The following is a 25,287-nucleotide window of genomic DNA, read 5'->3' as shown; positions in this document are numbered from 1 at the left end:
TTACCGACCGAAAACATTGAAAATACCTCTCCGGCAAAACTCCTTTCCCTTTCCACGCTTGTACTGCTGCATTGATCTCCTCTGGCTTCTCGTATTGTTGGCCTCTCTTCTTACCTTTCAAATATCGTAACATGTGGAAGTTCGAAGAAGGCAGATCAGGGCTTTGAGGCGGGTGCGGAAAAACTTCGTACTATAACTACGCATCCGATTCCTGCGATTTTATGCACTGCTAAGAGAGCTGTTTTTGAGGGTGAGCATTCTCGTGCTGCAACACTCTCATCGCGCAGTTCGTGACAGAACATCTGCAGTGTTTCAACGGATGACAGTGTTGTTTGACCACCTTCAAAAAGAAGCCAACATCAAACCTTTCGCATCCAATACGACGCAGTTCTTGCTTTTTTAGTTGACATAGAGTTTCAGTGGTTTTAGCATTACCAGCGGTGTAGGCTCCTTATTTATATTTAGAGGTGTGTAACCCGCCTCCGTCTCGTGACCTTGTGACGTCATCAGAAGCTACCCACGGGGCAGGTGGCAACCGCTCACCGAACTGTGAACAACCTACCCGCCGCGCAGGTGGGAATTAACTGTTCATTGGTAGAGAGGCTGCCCAACCTAATGACATCATCGCAACCTGTCCACGGAAGAAAGAAGGGAATAAAAAGAAGCAAGAAAGGGAAGGCAAATAGCGAAGCAAAAAAAAAATGCCTGGAAAATTTGGTTAGAACCAGTTTTTAGCCTCGGCTAGTGTAGCGAAGAATGCTTTTCTTCCGCTTGCTGATTTAGCTCTGTGACCAAAGTGGACCAATTGAGTACTGACGATTATCTCAAGAGCAACCCCGGAAATAGGCACAAAAAATGACAAAGGAACACGAAAGTAACAACAACGAGGATATCTAATGCCATCGCATTTCATTCTTAAGTTGCGTTGTGTTCCCCAAGTTTTACTGTTAGGCTCTTTATTTATTTAGAGGCGTGTAACACACCGTGAGTAATATCCATATCAGCTTTCAGAATTCAGAAAATATGTCAGAAATGCCGAAAACGAAGGTTATGGCGCATTACACCCTTCAGTGTGCGAAACTTTCGCTCATCGTTATTCTGTTTCTTTCTCCTTATCCTCTGACTTGACTCCACTCGCCCCGCAATGTTTGCGCTATCGCTGCTTAAATCGTTAAACTCAGCGAAAGCTCGCCTATGCATGCCTCCCTCTCGCACTCGCTACATCTGCGCTTCGCGGTCTCTGACGCGATGATTGCAGCGCCATCCCGTAGTGACGCAGCCAACTTGGGCTAAACGCAGCGCCCCTGGTGTACGACATGCTAGGTAGTGTCTGCGGGTGCGACGCCGCTCGGCGTGCTGTTTCACGGAGAGCCTCCTATAAACAGCTCTCGCTGTAAAATGAACATAAACGCTTGGAGCCACGAAGTTCATGATCGTTGGAAGAATGCTCATTATGAGTTCCTCTTCACATTGCCCTTACCTGTACGTATACAGGTGGCCCTACGCGTGTTGAGCCACAGGGCTGCACATGGCGGGTACGGTGCTGTCGCCCTCGGACCAGTGCCTGCTTCTGCTGGGGCGGCCGGGCCGGTTCCAGTGGCTGGTGCTGTTCCTGCTGGCCGTGCTACAGAGCCAGTGTGCGCTCAACCTGCTGGGCGCCGCGCAGCTGGCCCGGCCCGTTAGGCACCGCTGCCGTGCCAGGCCCAACGCCACGCTCGGAGGCAGCGACCTCTGGCCCGTTGTGCTCGAGGGAAACGAGCGGAGATACCACCCCTGCCTGCTCTACCGGTAACTGCAAGGCCGAGGAGGCGGTACTGACTCCCCCTCTCCCCCTCTCTGTTTCTGCACAGTCATAGTGTGTTGGGCCCCAAGTGTGCTGAGGCAGTCTTCTGGTGCACTGGGCGCTGGTTGCGATGTCATGGGGATCGGTGGAAAAGAGAGACCGAAGGAAGGAAATGCGGTGTGGTTAACCAGAAGCCATATTTTGCAAGGATTGTTTTCCCATTTCATTCATTTGCCTGGTTCTTTCACCTAAAGCCCGCCTTATTACCAGAGCCGAAAAAGGACGCTGCTTGCTGGCCTTCAACCGTGACGTCATAGGCGGTTGACAGTCATGAAGGGGAAAATGAATGAGTGAATGAATTGTGACAAAATACAGGGACCCAGAAGAAGATTTAGGTTCGATCACTGCATGCAGCGCTGAGGTCATGTTTAGTCTGCTTATTCCTGGTTTCTTTAGCAATGTATATTCGGAAGAATACACACCCTGGGGGACGCAAGAGCCCAGCCAGCTTGCTGACGATAGGTGAGTGTCTACGGCGGCGCCGCAATACGCAGTCAAGCAGTCGGTAATCAATGGCACAGAAGACAGCACAGATTAAGGCTCAACTTCGAGGGAAGCTGAGTTACAGCTTTTTCATATCTATGCAGGCGCTCTCAGCAAGATATGTAATGCACCTGCGGCGGCCAAACTGTGGTTTGATGCATATTTTAATATGCCGCGATACACAATTAACGTCAAGAACAATAGGCAGGACGCTTTAGCGAACACTACTTTTTCGACTGACAACTATGTCTATGCATTATATCTTCTGCAGCGCGCACGCCTCACACTGCTTCGTGAAGTAGACTCCGACCATCCTTTGGTGTTGCAGGTGGCCAAACGGGAAAATGTGGGAACACCCGTCTTCGTCAGCATCATACCTCGTTAAATGGCCCCCCATCGTCCAACCTTGCATTACATTTTAGAGATTGCCCCCTGAATAATATCCCAGGTTCCCCCGACAAAAAAATGTGCAACCCTCTTTTCCATGAGACAAAAGTTGTTTGCAGGCACAGGGATAAATTGACAAGGGAACTGTGTGAGGCGTATCGCATCCACGCGAATGGTGATGCATGCGTCAGCACACCGTCAGTGCTTCTTCACGAATGTGAGATTAAGTATCTAGATTCGCACGATTAAAAGGATGTTAAGAGGGGCGTGTTCCCTGGTTGTTTTAGGAGTGTATTAATACCTGTGTTTTTTCCAATAAACTTTAGTTGTTAGTCAGCGCTTGTCCGTCTTCTTCTGTCTTCTCTGTGTCTGTCGTCGCTGCGCTGTTTTTACCACGGCTTAAAGATTCACCAACAAGCTCAGTTGTCGGTTCTTCTGCAGGTTATACTGAGCGCGATTGTACTGTGCTGGCCGGATGAACGGCGTTAACAAGGATTAATGACTGTTGTGACGAGAACGTGGCCTCGTTTCTAACTCTTGCTGTTCGTTGCTTGCAGCGATCCAACCAATCACAGGGCTGGCACGCAGCCCTGCACGGGGGGCTACGAGTACCTGGCTGTAGACAGGACAGACAGCGTCGTCAGCGAGGTACGACCACCAGTCACCAGATGCAGCCTGGCAGGTGGAAACCGTTGTGGAGTGTAGCGAATGTTAGTCCACGAGCAAGTCGTGTCTCATCCAGCTGTGACAACGATGTTCAGATGATTCTGGAGGTCCATGCCAGGCGGGAGTCACAGTGGAAGTATCTTTCCGCAGAACTCCGCAATATCACTAATGTTAAACCATGCGGTTACTGTAACGGTGTCAGTTCTTTTCGTTTTCAGCATTATACACATTTTTTTTTTCACATTGATGTTTGCGTGCTTTCTTAATGAACAAAAAAAAGCACGCTTTGTGCTTGAATATCTGGGTCTGAGCGAACAGACACAAGTCGAGAGTCCTTAGCGATGCAACGCTAGTCCAGTGTTGCTAAGCAAGACATGTGACCTTTCGGCGACTCATCTGCAGGAACAGATATGCAGTTTTAGGCAGCACTATCAGTAACTTCCACCTCGGCATACAGGAAACTGCGGGTGTCCTTGCATCAACGGATACCTCTATCCTGGTGTGCTGCAACTTTGTTGCCACTGTTTTGTTGTTCAGCGTGAACGTGAGCTGCGAATAAATGAAGCGGCAACCTACTACCCTTGCTGCGTTCAGCCGTTGCCCGTAAGCCGCCTAATCAGTGCTTCTGACTTGCGTATAACCACGTCTTTTGATTACACTGGCACCGACGTGATACTTCACGCTACGCTCATAATAACCCCACTGCAGAATTTCCCTGACGACATTCCCGGTCTAAACTGTTGGCCGATTTATCTCAAGATTCGTTCCGCTCCTATCAAAAGAAAGCGCACTATTTTTTTACTTCCGCTCTTGTGGTGGAATGACGAGTTCCTGCTGCGACCCCGGTCATCAAAAAGCCACCGCAAAAAGTTTTATCGGCTTGCCTGTAGTAAGATGTAATAATAACTAATGAAAAAAGTTTTCATCGTTCTATCAACTTCTTGATTCCTGCCCCTGTTAGCGTGACACTCCTAGCCGGATGTGTTGGCACGCAGTGGGACCTGGTGTGCGACCGTTCCTGGCTGGCCGACCTGGTCAGGCTCTACCTGAGGCCGGCGTCGTCCGCTCTGGGTGCGCTCGTATTCTGCGCGTGCGCAGACCGCGTGTCCGGAGGCCGCAGGACAACGCTGCTCGTGGCGCAGGCCCTGCAAGTGTCTTCGGCGGTGGCCCTGCTCTTCGTCCCTTGCTTCCTGGCCTTCGCACTCATCTACGCCCTACAGGCTGCCTGCTCTGCGGTGAGCTCACTGAGGTGATCAAATGTGTTGAGATATAAGCCTCGGGTAGCAACCAGCTGAGTACCCCTGTTTGTTCTGCGTACAATTCCGAGTTATTAATGCGAAAGCATTACTGGGCTGTGTACCGTGTTTCGTGTCCGCAAAACTTGTCCGCACGATTAGGTCGTTCTGTCAAGAACACGTGGACGTCACCTGATGACGTCACAATATAAAAAAAATGGAGGGAGACAAAGAGGAAAGGGACAGGCTTTCGCATTTCCGCTGTTAAGCAGACTTAATAATAATAATAATAATAATAATAATAATATTAATAATAATAATAATTGGTTTTTGGGGAAGGAAATGGCGCAGTATCTCTGTCTTACGTCTCGGCGGACACCTGAACCGCGTCGTAAGGGAAGGGATAAAGGAGGGAATGAAAGAAGAAAGGAAGAAAGAGGTGCCGTAGTGGAGGGCTCCGGAATAATTTCGACCACCTGGGGATCTTTAACGTGCACTGACATCGCACAGCACACGGGCGCCTTAGCGTTTTGCCTCCATAAAAACGCAGCCGCAATGCTGTAATTTTTTCAGCACGATATGCTTTCAACTGTCATCGGCAAACCTTTGTATCGAAATCCGCCTTATGGTAGCACAAAGAAAAATACATATGACAGTTCAAAGGAAACACAGGACAGTGCGCAAGTTCAAAGTACGCTCATACATGCTTCTAACAGTGCTAGAGAGCTATTCACAATGGTATCTTACTTTCGCCTACGCATGCAGAGGCAACACTGAGACGAGTGATTAGTCTTTTATTGAATATGACATTGTTATAGCATATCAGTGGATGTATAGCTGATGATCCTTGAAAGCTTTCTTTTGCGTTTCGGTGTGTTTTGCAATATTGGATTTAAGATTAAAAGTTTGTTTTCCCTGGTAGTTGTTCAGTTATGATAGGTCTTATTGTTTTGTAATATTAGGTTCTAAATAAGCGGGTTTTCTTCTTTTCTGTGCGTTTGTGAATGCTGCGGTGCCGCGAGTCAGTCAAGCTGCCCGGGGGCAGCTTTTCTTGCAGCTCCCCTCCGTCTGAAATTTTTCGGGTGTGAACTTTGACTTGATTGATTTGAGTTCAGTCGCAGCAACCGGAGGTAGTATTTAACAACGTCGTCTAGTGCGCAAATCGTGGAAACGCTCTGCGATTCAAATCTGACGTGAGCAATTTTTATCTCGTTCACTCAGTACTGCATGCAGGCCGCTGCTGCGACGTGTTGCGTGACGCGTGACTGCGAACATAATACATTTTTGTTTGCCTTGAAGGAGCGCTTGGTCTAATAATCGTGGCGTAAAGTGTGAAAGGCAAGAATAAAAAAGAAATAGCAGCTGAACATTACAGGTCAACTGTAAACCGTACATCGTGGCGAGATTTTGTTAAAAAAAAATTCTGGCTGCCGTCGTTCCATTCGCGAAATCGTGCTAATTCTAATTCGCTCAATTGAAACTTCTGGTTTATTCGAACTGCTCCCTTCAATTTTCTTTATTCTATTTGGTCCCTTAAACATCTAAGAACATTAAGAAGTATCCACTTGTATTCTAGTTCCACTTAATTAGGACGAATTTTCGGCCCCCTTTGAGTTTAAATTATCGAGAGTAGGCTGTAATCAATCCTCATTCACGGCATTCTCGAGACAGGAGGCTGCCAATCAATCCTTCCTGCATGGGTTATATAGTTGAGCAGAATATTTTTCATGAATAGTTGAATCTTTCACATGACGTGGCTATGCAAAACGAACTTAAACTCAGAAGAAACACTTGATACAACCTATGAGCTTTGGGAGGCCACCCTGCACAGCGAGGATTTCGCTGTTCAAAAAAGCCTGGCGGAAATGGAACGAGCAGCGCTTAAGGTCATCGGGCTCACGGGCTGAGACCATATATATATAGTGATTATTTATTTAAAATAACAAAAAGGAAGGTAAAAGATGTTTGCTCACCCCGGCATCTGCCATCACTAAACGGCGGCACCTGAGCTGGGGTAGCGGAAATATAGGATAGCAGGCAGTTTGAAGAAGTGAAACAAAAGAGGTGAGGGGATAGCAGGAAAGAGATAGGGGTGAGGGCATATATACACTATTTACAAGTCAAATGTTCCGGCCGCGCGCGTTCAGCCGCCGCGGCCGCCGGGTGGGAGAGGGGGGTGTCGCCGATGAGGAGGCGGCCTGCTGCGTTGGGCAGGAGGCGGCCGGCTGCGTTGGGTCGCCGCGTCGTCTCCAAGGGGGGAGGTGCCCGTGACGTCGCCGCCAGGCGCCGCCTGGAATGCAGATGGCTGCGCGCGTGCGCCAACTAACCGAAACCACCGCGCTGAGACCATCCAACTTTTGGTTTAGGGGCGTTTAACTTCCCCAAAGCGACTCTCACCCCCGTATTCTTAAACAGACCTCCACTTGAAATTTCACTCGAGTTGCTCCTCGAAGCCGGTTTCGTGCTTCTTAAACCCTCCTCCACTCCTACCGGCCCTCGAACGGAGGAGCTCCTCCACGCTTTCCTCCAAAATCTCGAGGTGGCGCTGTTGCTACCTTGAACGCCTCCTCGGCCGAAGCGTCCCCCCTCAACAGTGTCAAGATGGCTGCCGGCTCGCTCGCCGAGTTCGCCGAACATGTGCTACGTGTGGACGAACTGTTTCACGATGGCGCCGACGATAGCGAAGCTGCAGTTGTGCCACGGCGGGCTTTGCGGGATAGAATAAACCCGCTGGAGCATTTCAGCGATGGGGAGTTTTTATCCCGGTACCGGTTTACGAAGGACACCGTGCGAGAGCTCCTGAAGTGCCTGCCCATGGAAGAGAGCGTCAGCAATCGCGGTCACCCGCTGCCACCGATGCTTCAGCTGGCCGTTGCGCTGCGATTTTATGGAAGTGGAACATTCCAAGTCGTCACCGGTGACTTGATAAATGTTTCGCAACCGACGGTGTGCCGTGCAGTGGAACGAATATCAACGCTGATCGCGGCACATCTGTTCCCGCGAACTGTGAAGTTCCCTGCTACAGCGGCCGAGTTCCAAGCGGATACGACGGCCTTCTACCGCCTTGGCCGTTTCCCTGGGGTGACTGGGTGCATAGACTGCACCCACATCCGAATCAAGTCTCCTGGCGGTCAACTCGGAGAAGTATTCCGCAACCGAAAAGGTTACTTTTCGATCAATGTGCAGGTGAGCCCATTTTTCTTTGTGCAAAACTTTATCGCGATCTAGGTGACATTATATCATATTAACGCGTGTTGATATTTAGAACAAACATAAGGGCCGCTTTCCTTCACATTGCCCATCATAGCTGTCGTCTTATTCAAATAATGTTCATGTAAACATTGAGCAAAAAAAGATAATCGATCTCTTGCTGTGCTTTGAACCTGCGCTGCATCACGACTTGTGCTATCAATTTATCAGTGATGGAGGGATATTTTTGTACAATATTTTAGTTATGCCTCAATATTTTGGCTTGCACACTTCTGTATCCACTAATAAATTTGTTCTCTATTTCTTAGCTAACATTGTATATGTAGGAGGAGTCATTTGTTTTTCACGTTGCTTGTTTTACATTTCTTTCTGCCTGCACCCTTCTGAAATGCCTGCATGACCTTGAGGGTAAAAATTAATAAATACCATGTATGTTACCTAGCGTTCCTGTTACATGAAGCACCAAATTTTCACTTGCATTGCAAGCAAACAATTTGCGCCGTTTTAATGAATGTGCTAATTTTTCTGGCTCTTGTTGCTTGTAAAACATAGAACCTAAGCTATATTAATAGATATTAATTGCTGAAGAGTACAGTGATTTGACATGTAGCCACAAAAATTTATATTCATTTCCTGAGAATATCTTCATGACAGAGACATAATATTTTATCCTCAGGCAATAACGGGGCCAAGACTGGAATTTTACGACTTGGTCGTCGGCTGGCCTGGATCAGTCCATGACAGCAGAATTTTTGATAACAGCCGTGCACGAGTCCTCTACGAGACGAAGAGAGTTCCCGGGTTGCTACTGGGAGACGCAGGTTATCCCTGCATGTCATTTTTAATGACACCTCTGGCAGATGCCAACCCACCAAATACCCCAGAGGGCAGGTAAGTACAAGAGGGAACTTATGCATCATAGTTTCTTTGATTGAAGGCAACACAAATGTACGAATGTCATCTCCTTTTGCTGCTGTTCTGCTCTGTAAACTCTTTACATCAAAGAGTGGATCCTCCATTTTTTTTGTTACCGAAACACTTAATTTTCCCATGCTTTTCCCATTTTTCTAATCAAATTCAACACAAATTCAACATTCAGACTTAATACATTTGCCACCGGTTGACGGACAAGGCCCCTGAAGATGACTTAATACTTCCCGAGGAGTGCAAATGTAATTAAAGCTTCATTAGTAGCTGCAATGGGGCCACTGAGAATGTAATGCGCAGACTGCTGTGCTCTTCAGTTTAGCACAGCTATACAAGTTTTTACTTCAAACTGCTCGTCTTTCACGCAGGTATCAGGCGGCCCACATCAAAACCCGAAACAGTGTGGAGAGGGCTTTTGGAGTTTGGAAGCGCCGCTTTCCATGCTTAGATATGGGCCTCCAAAACCGCCCTGAGCGCTCAGCAGTTATAATAACTGCCTGCGGCGCCCTTCACAACCTCGCTGTTCTACGGAAGGACCCGGAGCCATCTGCTGTGGCCCTCCCCGTTATCCAGCAGCCACGGCCCAGCGTGCAACCCCAGCAGCTCCATGTGCCACCGCAGCCTTCTGCCAACACAGTGAATGGCTCTCATGTTCGGGTGGGGCTTATAGCCAGATCATTCCGTTAGGTGTCCTAATTACCTTCTCGGCAAATGTGTACAATACTTTTCTAGTGTTAAAGAACCGTTACTTTTATGGTATTCGCATTGTTTTTGCCTATTTCTTTTTTCTATTTCTTATAGCAATAGCCCACCTACTTTCTGCCGCCTTCTCCTATGCTTGCCTTCTTTTGGGATCCATTCTGTTACCAATGGCCCAACATTCATCTTGAATTCACATTACATGCCCTGCCCATGCCCATTTCTTCTTGATTCCATCTAGGATGTCACCAACTCTCATTTATTCCCTCATTCATTCTGCACTTTAACCGCTACATTTATCATTTTCCTTTTTGTAGTTCTGCACTGTATCGGCCCCCCTCGCAGGTGTCGCGCAATTTTGAGTGATTTCTGGACAGTGTTGTTGTTGCTGTTGACGTCGGGCGATATTGAGGAGAATCCGGGGCCTACAACAGAGGAATACTTGCAGATGATTATAAAGAATCAGGCAGACACGGATCGCAAATTGAAAGCTATTCAAGACGAAATCGGTGAGCTGAATGCAAGGACGGAAGGGTTATTGGACTTTCTAGCGGCATTCAAGGAAATGAGCACAAGAATTGATAACCTTGAGTCTATCATCAAAGAGCAAGCTAAAAAGTTAGTGGAATTTGAAAGCCGCGGCCGGCGTAACACTCTTTTAGTTTTTGGGCTCCCTGAACAAGCCACTGAGTCAGAGTTAGATCTGAGAAAAGCGGTTGTAGACAATATTTTCCACAAGGATCTTGGTGTTCAGGTTACTTCAGTCGAAAGAATTCATCGTCTAGGAAGAAAGAAAACAGGAGCTACTAGACCAGTAATTATGAAATTCTATGATTCCAGGGAAAAAGACAGCGTTCTTAAAAACTGCCACAAACTTAAAGGCACCTCTGTTAGCGTCAGCAATGACTACGCAAAAGATATTGTACAAGTTCGGAAGAATTTGTGGCAGTCTGCTGCTGTCGAACGATCTAACGGACAAAAGGTATCGCTGGTTCACGATAAACTGAAGATAGATGACCGTCTGTACTCTTGGGACAACACTCGAAACGAGCGTTTGCTCTGCCGGACCCAACGTAAGGGTGCTCGAAACACCCACAACGAATCGGAGACAACAGATAACAGCCATAATGGATCACCTTCCAGAAGTGAAAGTAATTCATAGCTCAGGATAGTTCTGCTGAATGCTCGCAGCATTCTTAACAAGGTCACAGAATTGGAATTTTTATTGCTCTCAGAGGACCCGCATGTCGTTTGCATAACGGAAACATGGCTCAACAGTGATGTTTCTTCTGATTGCATTGTTCCTCCTGGCTACACAATGCTCAGATGGGATCGAGATTCCCGTGGGGGTGGTGTGGCCATTATTGTGAAGTCATCGCTCTCAGTTTCCACGATTACGAGCGAAATGCCGGAGTCAGTGTGGTGTAAAATTATGTTTTCTGGTGCTGCGTACGTCATAGGAGCAATTTACAGGCCACCGAATACTTCATCCGATTTTCTAGATAAGTTAAATGAGTTTCTTTTCAGTCATGTAACTAGGAGCACCCGCCTGGTAATGACTGGAGATTTCAACTTGCCACATATTGATTGGGGATTGACTACGCCTAGGCATACAGAAATTTCTAGCGCTGAAAAATTGCTGGATATTGCTTTCTTTTACAATTTGAGACAAGTAGTTGGACAACCTACACGGATATCGCCTCAGTCACAGTCATTACTAGACTTGGTGTTCCTCTCAAATAATGTAGGAGATATTGAAACAAATGTCACCGATGGAATATCTGATCACAAAATTATTTTCGTGACAGTGCTTACTTCTGCAAACGTTCCCGCGGAACCTATGGTTCGAGTAGAAATCAGAGTACGGGAAGGCCGATGATACATCTATCCTGGATTACCTGGAAACTTGTTTTGATGAATTTGAAAGTGCCTCTGAAAATGCATCAGTTGAATGTTTATGGCAGCGTCTTAAAGTTATCATCAGTACTTGTGTCGACCGGTACGTTCCAACTAGAGTTAAGAAAACAAAGCAGCGCAACCCATGGGTCACCAGGGATATCATTCACGCGAAACGGAAGTTGAAAAGATTGCGTAGAAAGAAGGCCGACTTCAACGACATACAGGTTTTACGTCAAAAAATAAAAATGTTGCTATCGGCTGCAAAAGAAAGATTTTTCAATCACACTCTTAGTGGTTTTCTGCGAAATTCTCCAGAGAAATTTTGGCGCTATCTTGATAAAAGAAAGGAAAGAGTAAAGCAGGTGACAGTGGGAGCCGAACTTATTGCAGATAAAACGAATATGGCCGACCACTTCAATAAATATTTCCAATCTGTATTCGCAAGAAACACGAGCCAAAGCGACGCACACGACGAAGCACATTCTCGTGAAACGTCTATCGATGCTATCAGCTTTACTCAGAGCGGCGTGTTTCAGCAGCTGATACAATTGGACGAAAAAAAAGCTATCGGCCCGGATGGAATACCTACATGCTTCTTGAGACGGTATGCTGAATGGATGTCCTTCTACTTGGTAATTATATTCCGAAAATCACTCGTAACTCATTATCTGCCACAAGACTGGCGCACTGCCATTGTTATACCCGTATTTAAAAGTGGCAATCGTACACTTATGAACAACTATCGGCCTGTGTCACTTACTTCAATCTGCTGTAAGGTAATGGAACATGTTATTGCGAAACATATCATTTTTTTGGAAACAAACGGACTACTTTCTGAATGTCAGCATGGCTTCCGTCGAGGGTTTTCAACGGTGACACAGTTAATTGAGACAATACATGACCTTTCTAAAGCTATAGATGACCGGGGACAGATTGATGTTATTTGTGTAGATTTTGAAAAAGCCTTTGATAAGGTTCCTCATGACAAATTACTCCTGAAAGTGCGAAGGGCTGGCATTAATGGAGACATCCTTAGATGGATAGAAGCGTACTTGGCGAAACGCAAACAGGCGGTACGTGTTGACAATTGTGAGTCTCGCTTTTTGGATGTGTATTCTGGTGTACCACAGGGTTCTGTGCTGGGGCCATTGCTATTTCTAGTTTATATCAATGACGTAGTATGTGCTGTTGGAAATTCTGTTAAACTGAAACTATTTGCGGATGATTGCCTCATTTATGCACCTGTCACATGTGAAGGAGATCAGATTAACATTAACCAAAACCTGCAGGCTTTTGCACTTTGGTGTGAGAAATGGGAAATGAAAATCAACTTCAATAAGACCACATTCTTGTAGATGGGCGCGTAACTGATTGTCCAATATTACTTTTTGTATAGCAAGTGGTTCTACAATGGTGTGAACTGTGTTGCGTTTCAATGCTCTCTTGTATTGTATGCTCAAAGAAGCTTGTTCATTCATGGTTATACATGCATTTTTTTTTCTGTTCACTTTCCCTCCCTGTAATGACCCTCAAATGAGGGTTGACAGTATTCATAAATAAATAAATAGGTTATAGGCTTTGCCCCACAAGATATGGCTGTTGAAGAATACTAGTAAACTGCCATTCATGGCTGGAGAGTGCCTGCCAAATGCGCTGCACCATCATTCTTATTATCCTAGTTAGTTTACACGTGTGGTGCGGATCTGTGGTCACTATGCTCTAAATAGATGCATTTACCTTACAACTTTCAATGCTTTGCTGCCTCTCGTGGGCTGTTCCGTTCCGAGTGTTAACATTACTGGAGATGTCAATATTATTTTTACAACCACCGTTCTGCTTCCTTTGCTTGTCTTCGATCATGCTTGGAAGTTTGTCCTTAGCTACTTAGCAGTGAAATATTTTTAGAAAATCTCAGATTATTGAGGCATTCGCCATTAAATTTCATCTACAGTTGCTTCCTCTCTAGTTCTCTGTAAATATCCTGGAAGCACGTGGCAAGTAGTACTGGAGACGTGTCTCCCTGCGTGACACCCTTCACAACTAGTATTTTGTCAATTTCCTTGTGAACGACTATGGCACTCTCCAATTTCGGCCAACGACGGATTTCCTTTTGGCCGCTTTTAGGCTACCTCCCTTTTTTACTGATTGATCTTTTCCATATTATATTTCTTTGTGCTGTTTATACATGTGCAGTGTGTTAAATAAAGAACATTGTTTTTAAGAAACTGAAGGAATGAGCATATACTGTACGACTGCATCAAAATGACGACAGTGTTTGTAATTATACACAGAAGTGTTCCCAGACAAATATGTACAACTAAATTTTATTTTTCCATTTAGCGCTGCATTGCTTCTAACTGCTTTTTCCGAATTTGAATGTCGAGAGAAAGCAGCTTGCGCTGCATTTTGACTTTTAGCCGCTGCTCGGCCAGCTGGCTCCTGCGGAGTTGCACATCGAGTTGGTGCAGCTCTTCCTTGCGCCGCTCCTCAGCTTCAATGGCCGTAATTCTGGCAGCTAGTTCAGGAGCCAGCGTCCGCTCTACCGCAGCAACACGGGGGCCACCTGCCCTCGTGCGAGCAGTTTGTGTTGGTGGGATGCCTTCAGATGAGCTCTGATTTGGCACGACCACTGTTCGTCTGCTTGCGTTGAGGCACTCTTCCTGAACAGGAAGTTCATCCTCGTTTATGACCCGGCTGTTCAGCAATGGTGACTGTGCAGGAACATCATCTGCAAAAACATATGCATACATACAATGCCTTCATGAGAACTCTGCAATGCTGTGACAAAATTGGTGGACTCTTATGCTTACATACAGACTGCTGTGATATGACACGCAAAGAACAAATAAGACCATGAATAGAGGCTATTCAGACCATAACAGAGAACCAAAAACATCCTTTACATGGTCACGACTATTGTAGACATCTAAAAATAAACTTATCAACATATATGTGACGTCATGAAAAATGGACCCAGTAGGAGCCCGTCAAGAAGTACTAATAAATATGTGGCCCCGCTTGCTTGAGCACATGCACATACAACGAGCAGAAAATAACTAACGTCTGCTGCAGTGCCGCTCGATCGCTGAGCACCAGTTGCGGATTGAATCAGGGATGCTGCGGCCACATATCGATAGGTGCGAGATGTGTAAATGCCCGTGTAATGCGGCATGCGGCATGTAATGCGGGCGCTAAAGAATGCCTTGCAGGTGAAATTAATCCATAGCCCTCCCCGACAAAGTCTTTCTCAGCCCAGGCGCAGGTTTTGGACTTGATGCACGAGGAAAACTAACCGTGACAGTTGTAACTAGTATTTAAAGAGGGCAGCCTTATTTACTGGAAAAGTCACCTTGGCTTGTTTCGTTGCCGTTTACCATGGCCTCTAATAGTGCAGCAGGTGGCAGGGACAGCACTGCCTCGCCGACGTGGGCTCCGTCACTGTCAAATGGGTTTGGCAGTCTTGTTGCCATATGGTCAGCAACTGCGCCAACCAGTTCCGTAGCCGGACTCATTGGCCGGCATTCGAGAGTACCACCACCTGCACAAAATTCTTAATTGTGCATCTCCCACAGCACCATCCGTGCAGTGAAACACACTGAAGTGAGGTGTATTTTGTACGCAGCATGCAATGCTTGAAAAAAAAAAAGCTAACCAGAACAGCACAAACCAGCAATGTATTGTTCAAAAGTAGTTCGAAGATTTTTCACATTAAGAAAAATTAGAAGATTGCACATACATCTGCTTATGAGCGGAAATTCGAAAGCCTTTCCCTTTCCTCTCTTTCTCCCTACGTTATTTTAACTTGTTATTTTGTTTTCGTTACTAGAAATTGTTTTTATTTCAGTTAATTTTTCTTTTTGTTTTTTATTACTTGTTTTCATTTTTTAACTTCAGTTTTTTATACTAAAGCTTTCTCGTGCATTTACATCGTTTTTCATCGAATCAGTCACACAAAACCTGCTTCAAAGACAGCATTTATTTTCATTATTTCAACTTAATTAACTAATTACAATTAATCAAAAAACTTTTCCCATTTCAAGATCTACTTGCACACTGCCTAACTCAAACTTTTGCATATTTATCTCCACAGAACGACATAATCGCGCGGACAGAATTTGCGGACACGTTTTGCTGAGGTGACGTAACCATATAATTTTTTCGCATTAGTAAGAAATAACGTCAAATTGTTAGGATTAAGATGATGCCTGGAGATGAAACGTGCGAACATGCAGGAAAATGTATGGGACAGTTTTTGAATGTAAAACTGTTTCGCTCACCTGTCCGAAAGATTTCCCTATTTTCTTCGGACTTCTTCTTCTTCCAGCGGCACTTCATATTGTCCCACAGTTTCCTTAACTGTGCTACACACACAGTGCGTGTGCCGGCCAAGCTATTATACTCTTCGCAAAGTTGAGCCCAGGCTTCGTCCTTTGCCTTTTTCGAGGTGTTGTCTGTTCGCTTGTTTTCGACAACGTCCCGATACTTCGCCATTATGTTTCTTAACACGACGCGTTCATCTGCGGTGAAAATGAACCGCGGAACTGCGGGCCGTTTCTTGGCGCGCTGGGAAGCGTCTGAAGCAGATGCCGACGGTGTCGTATCGAAGTCCGATACCTCATCATGGTCGAACATTGTGCACGCAAAAAAAAAAAGGAAGGGCAGATACAAAAACACCTAAACACACACGAACAGTCGAACACGCGCAAGCAAAAACACTGGAACAAAGCTGCACGAAGCGAGTCGGGAGCACAACAGACGAGCAACACGCGGCGAGCAAGGGGAAAAAGGGAAGAGGGATCGTAACAAAAATGCCGCGCCGGGCAGCTGCGACTGCTGCAGTTGCCAGACAGGTAAAGAAAACTGGTTATTTCTTCTAAAAGTACACGTTTTTTTTATAGAAAAACAAAAAATATGCAGTTTATTTGTTTTTACCTTGCAGTTTACCGCTAAAATAGACAAAAGGATTTCTATATTATCAATTAGGTGGTGTTCTGTTTGCAGGAATTTACAATACTCTCAACACCAGCAGTTTCTTTCTCGTCCTCGAAAGCACTGGAGTGGAGGAGGGCAACTCGGCCAGCTCCTCGATGGAGGAATGTCCGAGGTGTGTTCAAGAAGCGCGACTGCTCCTCGGGCCGAGGATGAGCGCTCTCCTCCACTCCCAGGAGTGGAGGCGCAGCGTCGAGTGGAGGGTTGTTTGTGAATACGGGGGTCAGGCTATGAGGGACGCCGTAGTGAAGGGCTCCGGAAATTTCGACCACCTGGAGTTCTTTAACGTGCACCGGCATCGCACTGCACACGGGCCTCTAGAATTTCGCCTCCATCGAAATTCGGCCGCCGCGGTCGGGATCGAGCCCGCGTCTTTCGGGCCAGCAGCCGAGCGCCATAACCACTCAGCCACCCCAACCAACTTTTACGCTCTCAATAAATGCTTTAGTGCGAAAGCATTACTTCGCTAGCAAAACTGAAAAACCCGATGGTATGTGTGAAGCCTTTACCTTGACGGAGCGCCAGCGACGGAGGCCTTCCGTAGCTGCTCCTTGCCTTGGGGGCGGTGTTACGTCCTACCCGGCTGAACTGCGTTAGAACCCTACCATTCCCCCCCCCCCCCCCCCCCTGGTGCAGGGCAGCCAGCTGGTGTCGTTCGTGCTGATGCTGGAGGCCCTGCCGACGCCGTTCCACGTGCAGGGCGCCTGCACGCTGGCCGTGGCCTCGGCGGCCGGCTACGTGCTGCTGGCCGCGCTCTCCTCGCTCATCTCCTCCTGGCGATACGTGCAGCTTGCGCTGGCCGCACCGCAGCTCGTCTCCCTCGCCTTCCTCTGGTCAGGGCCGTGTTCCGTACATATATACTTGAGGAATGCAGTGAAGGGAGTGCTGTACCTGTAGTACCACAGCCGAGGAAGTCAGCGCCGGACACTCCAGTGTCAGTCGTTTCTGTCCATTCGTTCTCTTTGCGCTGACTTCAGCGGCATGCAACCATTTATGGTCGCGTCACCCAAGTGAGCCTCGGAGTGACTGCATTTATGTGGTGGGAGAGGGATGGTAGTGTCTGTACCAGTCCATCGGTGTTCTTTATCGGTGTACAGAATATTCAAACATGGAATCTCATTTCAAAGCCACTTTGTTTTTAAAACACCGCAATATGTGCGTGCCGGAGCTACCCCCCGGATGAGGGTGCCGAGCGGGAGCCCGGCCCCTAAAAACAGATGCTAGCAAAACTTTCTATATATATTTTCTCATTTCAACGCACAAGGCGGCAATTGGTTAACAACTCACGAGTACTTATAAAAAGGGCGTGAAAATGTATGAAGCGCCATCTAGAAGCTGGTAACGTCACGATAAGTGTGTGCTGTGATGACGTACATGCCGCCTCAACTGGGTGCTTCTCCAAGCTGCACAAGCTTCTCGTATAGTTTGACAAGCTCAAGTGTGCACTACATTTGCTTGCAAATACAGTAGTTCAATATGGACAGCCTATACAGCTCTACATGGAATGGCACGATAAGCGAATAGCCCTCAGTAGCAGGCGATAGCACCGACCCGTCTCTGGTAAAGTCACTAGAACTCTTTTTTTTTTCAAGTCAAATCAAACCAAAATACTTCACCCTGCGGTGACCGCGAGTGCCCCCTATTTATAACCGTAGCGTCGGGCTGTGAGGCAGTACATCAGCATGTCCTTGTAAGCAGCAGTATCGGTGCGTTCGGAACCTATAAGGACGAATAGAAAAGGAATGGATACAGACACACTAGTCGTAGCGTGCCTCTGATCATTCTTTCTTTTCGTTCCTATGTTCTTGAGCGGTTGCCTCCACACCATTCAAGTGTAGACCCGCTATGACGGTCGCGTTCCTTCGCGCCCCCCCCCCCCCCTTCCCCCATCCCTCATTCAGGCTGGTGCCGCACTCGCTGCCTCACCTGCTGATGCGCGGTCAACTGGTGGCGGCCGACGCGACGCTGCGGCGCATGGCGCAGCTGGGCCGAGTGGGACTGCCCGCTGGCGTCGCCAAGCTGCTTCTGCAGTACGCCTCCTGCTCCCAGAGGTCGTCGCTGCAGCAGGGTGACGTCTACGGCTGCACCGCCCTCAGCCAGCTCTTCCTGTACAAGCAGATACGGAGGTACCTGCTCACCCACCTGTACCTCTGGTGAGTGACGCGTACTCCCTTTCCTTCTTGACAAAGTGCCGTGTAAAGTTTGGGTCATGTCGTGAAAATGCCCCCCCCCCCCCCTCCCCTTTAAGAAGGGTAGTGCTGTCGAATAATATTAATAATTGGTTTTTGGGGAAAGGAAATGGCGCAGTATCTGTCTCATATACCTTTGGACACCTGAACCGCGCCGTAAGGGAAGGGATAAAGGAGGGAGTGAAAGAAAGGAAGAATAGGGCTCCGGAATAATTTCGACCACCTGGGGATCTTTAACGTGCACTGACATCGCACAGCACACGGGCGCCTTAGCGTTTTTCCTCCATAAAAACGCAGCCGCCGCGGTCGGGTTCGAACCCGGGAACTCCGGATCAGTAGTCGAGCGCCCTAACCACTGAGCCACCGCGGCGGGGCCTGTCGAATTCCCAAAATTTGAATTCGAGATAGGGACAAAAAATTTTGTCGAATTACGTTTAGTTCGATTTAACCAAAACGCCAGTTCGAATAAACCGAAAGTTCGAATTAAGCGAGTTCCAAGTAACGAAATTGCACTGTAGTATGGGCCTGTTTGTGTAGCGTACGTGACAACGCTAAAAACAAGAAGGTAGACAGGATCGCCTGCTTTGTCCTCGACATTCATCCTATCTTCTGCACTGTATTTCATCAAGTATCATCCCCATGCGTGCCCTAAGAGTTTAGGAGCAAGGCTGTGTCTGTGCACTGGCGATGGGGGTGTTGAAGATGCTGAAATCACTGGTGACAGTAAGTGAATACTGCCCTTGCTAAGGACTGTGTTCTCTTCGCCGTTGATTGCGATGCGACGTGCCAAGGTGCAAAGCAGTCATCCACACGTGGAAATAATGTTCAGTGGACTTAAGCACACTCGATTGACTGGCTCACATGAACAAGACAACAACGGCGCAGTGCAATGTATACGGACAGTGGAACAACCTTTTTTCTCTCGCTGTGTGTGCAGGGCCGTGGTGTCCCTGTTCCTGTCCATACGTGTGTCAGAGATTGCGACACTAACCGGAAACAGGGCGGCCGACCTCTTCACGCGAGGATTCCTTGCCGTCGGAGTGATCCTGCTCGTTTTTGTGCTGGCCGGACGGTAAGTGTACCACGAGTCCGCCAAACCATGTCCTCTTGTAGAAGGCGCGAACATCGTTCTATTCGAATCGTTTCTCATTAGACATAGACTTGCGGAAGCGATTCGATACCCACCATCTGGTCCGTCGCCTGGTAGAAGCTACAAAACTCGAGGAGTCTCTTGTGTCCTCTTACGCGTGTAGAGTGCGTGACATACACGTAGGTGACACGCGTCAACTGTCTGAGGCGGATTTCTGGACCTGATTTCGGTCTTTTACTATAAAAAATGCATTGAATTCAAGGTTTAACGCCCAAAGCTATCATAACATGTCGCTGCGTATTGAGACAACATTGTGCCATCCTAAGCGGTCCGAGTAACGCATAATAATGTATCTAATGTTGCTTCAAAACAATATCTCGGCAAAACTGCTCTGGGGCAGTCATGGTCCTCGTTCCTGCAGCCACTGGTGGGTTTAGCCTATAGGCAAGCATGCATCTATTCTTGATTCTTGCGTCCTAGTTCCTTTTTGTTTGTTTTCGATCATTCAAAATTTTGAGTCGTCAAGCCATTTCAATGGTCCGGCGAGATTCGTTTCGTCGAGGTTTCTTTCCCTGTCCTAACAATGCTGTCCACTGTGGTCCAACCCGGGACGTAGCCTGGGCACCCTGCGCATCCAGACGCTGCTGCTGGCGCTCGGCGGGAGCCTGTTCGTGGTCGCCTCCTTCTTCGAGCACAGGCGCGCGGCCAGCGACCAGGGTGAGTCAGTCATCGTCCGATCGCAGAGGATATAGCTGCCCTAACGGGGGGGTGGGGGTCGGCTGAACAAATGGACCGGCTCACAAAAGCACAGAAGTGGGGCGACACAAGCATGGTCGTGCCTTTCATGTGCGCCTTTCCATGTGTTCTGCTCGTCCCATGGTAGCTGTATATTTTCTCTCTCCATCTCGTGAAGCTCTAACGGTGGACCTGTTCCTGTCTGGGCTGTGCGCACTGTTCGGCTGGACCGCAGTGGTCGCGGCGAAGTCAACGATGCTGTTTGACGTCGCCAAGTCATTGCCGACGGGTACGAGGTGCGTATACAGTGTATTGGAGAATAAAATGCTAAGGTCCGCGACAGTGTTGTGCTATGGCGCAGTATAACTAAGCGCCTTCCCCATTCTCGCTGCAGAGCCCTTGGCCTGGGTCTCTGCGTGGCTGTGGGCAGCGCGGCTGAAGTCCTGGCACCCACCTTGTCGACATTGGTAATGAAAGCCTCCGAGCGTGCACACGGGCCTGCTGCACGTAGAAAGGTTGAAAGGCCAAGGCACACACTAAACAATTTCTCACGCTTTAGGGTTTAAATCAGCTGTCCCCAGACGAACACCCTTTTCCAATTGTTCGGTGCTAAAAAAGGGTGCAGAGATCAGCACACTTAAGGAAGGGTGCACTTAATGATACTTTAGAGGATGTAATGGTGCACCCTCATTAAAGGGTACCATTTTTCCATAACACCTCTACGAATGCATGTTGGAAGGGTGCTCCACATTGATCCACCCATGAAAAGCCTTGGTCTGATGCGCGCCCTCTAAACTTTCATGTTGTGCACTCTTCCTGAGAGGTGCTGATATCTGCACCCTTTTTAGCCCCCAAAAGGGTGTTCGTCTGGGGACAGCTGATTTGCACCCTTAAGGGTGAGAATTTGTTTAGTGTGCAGAGTGGACGAGGAAGGATTGTCACGATATGCGTCCATTGTTCTGTAAAAATAGCTAATAATAATAATTGGTCTTTGTGGAAAGGAAACGGCGCAGTATCTGTCTCATATATCGTTGGACACCTGAACCGCGCCGCAAGGGAAGGGATAAAGGAGGGAGTGAAATAAAAAAAGGAAGAGAGAGATGCCGTAGTGGAGGGCTCCGGAATAATTTCGACCGCCTGGGGATCTTTAACGTGCACTGACATCGCACAGCACACGGGCGCCTTTTGTTTCGCCTCCATAAAGACGCTGCCGCCGCGGTCGGGTTGGAACCCGGGAACTCCGGATCAGTAGCCGAGCGCCCTAACCACTGAGCTACCGTGGCGGGTAAATGTAAAAATAGCTGAAACTAATTTTTACGATGTTTCCGATTCAGAACAAAGTTTAACTGCCCGAATGGATGGAAGCCATCGTTTTCTCTCTGTCCGGTTTAAACGAAATTACCAAGCTTTGTGACCAAATTCTGCTTCCGCCGATAACCACACGTATTCCATAGTTTTAGTGATAGAAATCTACCTCCGGCCGTGGATAGCATGATCTGTTCCTAAAAAGGAAGTGCTCTAGAATACTGCATAATCCCTTTTCGCACATATAGACTACTTCTTGTTTAGAGTGTAGTTCGTGACTCACCGACCGGTGCCCCGCCCCTTCGCTGCTGGTCGCGCAGGGCGGCCTGCTGCCCTTCTACTTGCCCATGGCCGGTTGCGGCGTGCTGGTTCTGACCGCGGCCGGTCTCAGCCTCGTGTTTCCGGACTCGTGGAGGCGGCCACTGCCGCCCTGTGCCGAGGCCGCCGACGAGGCCAAGCGGCCGGCCAAGGCGCGACGCCGCGGCTCGTACTCGCCCCCTGGCAGCCGACTGGGCACCGACGCCTCGGCCCTCGCCCTGGCTGATGAGGGGGCGGCCGCGCTCACCGCCGCCAAGCTCAAGCGCCAAGCCAAGCAGAGCAGTCTGCGCGTGAGCCTCCTTCGCTGCCTTTCTTTTGCACAACGGAATCCCTTCCGAATGAGAATCATTGGAATGATTGCAATAGAAAAAAAAAGTAATCGGTGCATTCGAAAATCTAATGCGAGTAGTCTAGATGCAAAAGGAGTGAGACACCATGGACATGAGCACGGGAAAAGCGGGGTAAGGGAGACACCGAGATGGGATGCAGGTGCGAAGTTTTCATTTCTCTTTCTTAGCCTCGTCACTTCACATAAATAAACCCATTCTATGCTGAGGCGATATGCGAAGGACCTCTGTCGTGACTTTTCCATTTTGTACAGTCATGGACAAAAGTCTACGGGATGCGTATTCGCGGAAAAAAAAGTTATTAGGGCGCTGTTAGGCACAGCACGTGAATGAAATGCATAGAAGAGGGACGAGACAGGCGGTCTCCATCTGCTAGAAGAAAACCGTCTGACTGGCTAGCGAGGCGACGCAGAAATTATTTTTTTCTCGCGAATCCGCATCCCGCAATCTTTTGTCCATGGCTGTACGTACAATAAAAAGAAAGTACCAGGGCAATGAAGAAAAAGGTAAATGTATCGCTCATTTTACTCAGCCGTATTATTAGCACAATAGTCAGACGCCAATTTTTTTCCAATTATACCAGCATTAATTCATCTTTGGCCTCACGTAGAGCTGCGTTTGCGGCCTGCGCCAGCGAGGAGGCCTGAACGTCTAATTTCACATTCAGCTACCTCACTGAGCGATAAAGAGCTCAAAGCCAACCGTGAAGTCACTAAGCTTGATTTGAAAAACATATATGGTCCATTAAGGTTTGTTGTCCGCTGCTTTTTTGAGCCACCGGGCAGATTAGCCGTTGTCAGCTATCACTTGAGAAACTAGTGTCCGATAAATGGCTATCAAATAAACAACTGTAGCCATATTACATCTTAGGCGCTGACGAGTAGTTTTTTTTTATTTAGTTCGTCGAATGCCACTGCACTTGGGAATTGCTTGAGGTATTAAACATAAGATGTGACGGGCTTTGTTGGCCATCGTCTGAAAATTTGTGTATTTTATGGACTTGCGAACTTTACATGCAGAAAATTATCCCGCTTAAACACAGGGACATAACCGAAGTTTTCGCAGTTCTCAGTCTTTCTGAGAATACTGCATTATATAGCCATGAGGGCCCTCCCTCAATGTTTTCCTACTATGAGATCGTCATGTTTACCAGGAATTGAGGACAAGCGCTTCTAGCTTCTTTGGCGGCCACAACATGGCACATGGCTTCGAACGTTCACAAATAGTGCGCGGACATCATCCGTGACATAAGAAATAACGTGAATGACCGAGTGGCTGCCAAACATAGGCAGCAGCGGGAATGGCTGGGCGCTGTCTCGAATAACTGGCCATGAGTGGAACTCGTGGCTTCAGTGTAGCGGCACATCCACTGGCCGACGCCGGTCTGGAGCGGCTTTGATTTTTTAGAACACGCAGATCATAGGCCTGCCCGCACCCGGTTTGAGCGGCGTCCCTTGTCGTCTTTGTAACCGGCAAAGCGAACGACGAACAAAGCGACGGATGAAGGTACGGCGGGAGAGAAGCCACTATTTATTATTCAGTGAAACTGGGAAAGCTGCACCGTACATGCTACTGGCTCCTTGAAGACGTCACCTTCGGTGCGCAGGGATATGGCGGGGATTAAAGGGATAGGAGAGAGAACGGGTCTGAGAGCACGAGAAAGCCGGGAGAAGGATGAAAGCACGGCCATAGCAAAGAGAGCGCTAGGAGGAAAGCGAAGGGGGAGAGTATGGCGGGAGGACGAGGAGGAAAGCAGAAGAGGATAGACCAGCCGGCGAGAGCTGTGTCGCGCTGCTCTTCTGCGGTGACTGCTGCGAAAAGAGCGGCCCGATCACAGTATCAGCTTAGCCGTTCGGCATTGCAAGTTGTGTCTCCGATCACTTATGGTCCAAATACTTCAACAGCTAAGCTGAAATGTCGCTTCATTGAGTGTCGTAATCTTGTTTTTTTCACTTGTATTCACGTTGTAACATTATCCCAACTATGTACTTGCTCGCAGAGCACACGGACCAGATCCGAAACGTCCTGCAAGCAACCGCTGGATTCCATGGACTCGAGCGGCACGCCGCGAAACGGTTTCGTCGCACAGATGGTCTATCCGGAAAAGGGAAGCGTGTACTTCCAGTCTTGCCGGGTTCGGGAGATGCCACCGTCCAGTAAGATGCCGACGCGCACCAACTCTGTGTCCTCCGGTGACGGCAACGAGTCGGACGGCAATGAGTCGAGGTTGACCGACTTGGAGGACGAGCTGAACCGTGCTTGGGAGATGGGTGTGCTTAGCTTCAGGGGGCCACAGCAGAGGGCGCAGCAGCACCATGACATGCAGGTGTTTGGCATCACACAGAAGAAGCCATCCCAAGGGACCTTCATAAGCGAAACAGCCTTCTGAAGCTTTTAGTAGCGCTCAGTTACGTAAGACGAACGACCACGAGCATTCGAAGTTTTATCTCGTCTAAAAAACTCAACGACCGCGATGCGCTTGGACTGTTATTCAACGTATGCATCAGCGAGGAGGACACATCAGCGTCTATATGAACAACTGCATGCTTAGTTGCAGTATGCATTGAGCCATGATATTAAGCTTGGTTTTTGGAGCTCTTGTCTGGACAAGAAAGGCGTTTAGTCTTTTTAAGTATAAATCGAATTGCGTGAGCTATTTATTTCTATTGACCAACATTTTTGCAAGTAGACAGGGGCACTCTGGAGAAGAGCATACACGGGGCCAGTACTGCTACCTGTGGTGTGACGTCATGCTTAATAAAATGCGAGTAATGTTTGTTCTGTGTTTTGGCATTCAGGAATTTCTGACTTACATCAGCACAAATACATTTATTGTTTAGGGTTCTTCCTCATTTAATTTTCCATCTGTTTCCATCCGCCATGGTACACATTTAACTGGCATTCATAAATAAAACATCACTCCTGATTCCTTTCTGAGACTGCATGAAGCGTTATACGTGTAGAA

The 25,287-nt window shown here is 47.9% G+C and overlaps 2 protein-coding genes across 2 annotated transcripts; one reads left to right on the top strand and one right to left on the bottom strand.

Moving 5' to 3' along the window:
* Window positions 1-1,523: 1,523 nt before the first annotated feature.
* Window positions 1,524-24,841, top strand: LOC144120795 (organic cation transporter protein-like). The gene is made up of 11 exons (XM_077653500.1): window positions 1,524-1,788; window positions 3,271-3,361; window positions 4,375-4,614; window positions 16,975-17,171; window positions 18,240-18,491; window positions 19,465-19,599; window positions 20,234-20,334; window positions 20,531-20,648; window positions 20,747-20,819; window positions 21,978-22,265; window positions 24,322-24,841. Exons 1-11 carry the CDS (start codon window positions 1,529-1,531, stop codon window positions 24,709-24,711), a joined length of 2,145 nt encoding a protein of 714 aa, XP_077509626.1. The 5' UTR covers window positions 1,524-1,528; the 3' UTR covers window positions 24,712-24,841.
* LOC144120790 (uncharacterized) lies at window positions 9,537-16,544 on the bottom strand. The gene is made up of 3 exons (XM_077653496.1): window positions 15,627-16,544; window positions 14,699-14,887; window positions 9,537-14,077 (listed from the first exon to the last, which is right to left on the bottom strand). The coding sequence occupies exons 1-3, from the start codon at window positions 15,979-15,981 to the stop codon at window positions 13,686-13,688; spliced, it is 936 nt and encodes a 311-aa protein (XP_077509622.1). The 5' UTR covers window positions 15,982-16,544; the 3' UTR covers window positions 9,537-13,685.
* Window positions 24,842-25,287: the final 446 nt, after the last annotated feature.

Source organism: Amblyomma americanum, chromosome 2, assembly GCF_052857255.1.
Source record: "Amblyomma americanum isolate KBUSLIRL-KWMA chromosome 2, ASM5285725v1, whole genome shotgun sequence".
NCBI lineage: Eukaryota > Metazoa > Arthropoda > Arachnida > Ixodida > Ixodidae > Amblyomma > Amblyomma americanum.
Note: the sequence above shows the minus strand (reverse complement) of the source record. Positions and strands in the feature narration are given on the sequence as shown.

Bases quoted from the DNA above. Each gene is read 5' to 3' on its own strand.
- LOC144120795 (XM_077653500.1), top strand. From the start codon at position 1,529: ATGGCGGGTACGGTGCTGTCGCCCTCGGACCAGTGCCTGCTTCTGCTG. The intron at 20,649-20,746 runs GTGCGTATACAG...TTCTCGCTGCAG, and splicing joins TCATTGCCGACGGGTACGAG to AGCCCTTGGCCTGGGTCTCT. The intron at 20,820-21,977 runs GTAATGAAAGCC...CTGGTCGCGCAG, and splicing joins CACCCACCTTGTCGACATTG to GGCGGCCTGCTGCCCTTCTA.
- LOC144120790 (XM_077653496.1), bottom strand. From the start codon at position 15,981: ATGTTCGACCATGATGAGGTATCGGACTTCGATACGACACCGTCGGCA. The intron at 14,888-15,626 runs GTGAGCGAAACA...AATTTTGTGCAG, and splicing joins TAGGGAAATCTTTCGGACAG to GTGGTGGTACTCTCGAATGC. The intron at 14,078-14,698 runs GTGACTTTTCCA...ATGTTTTTGCAG, and splicing joins CGGCAACGAAACAAGCCAAG to ATGATGTTCCTGCACAGTCA.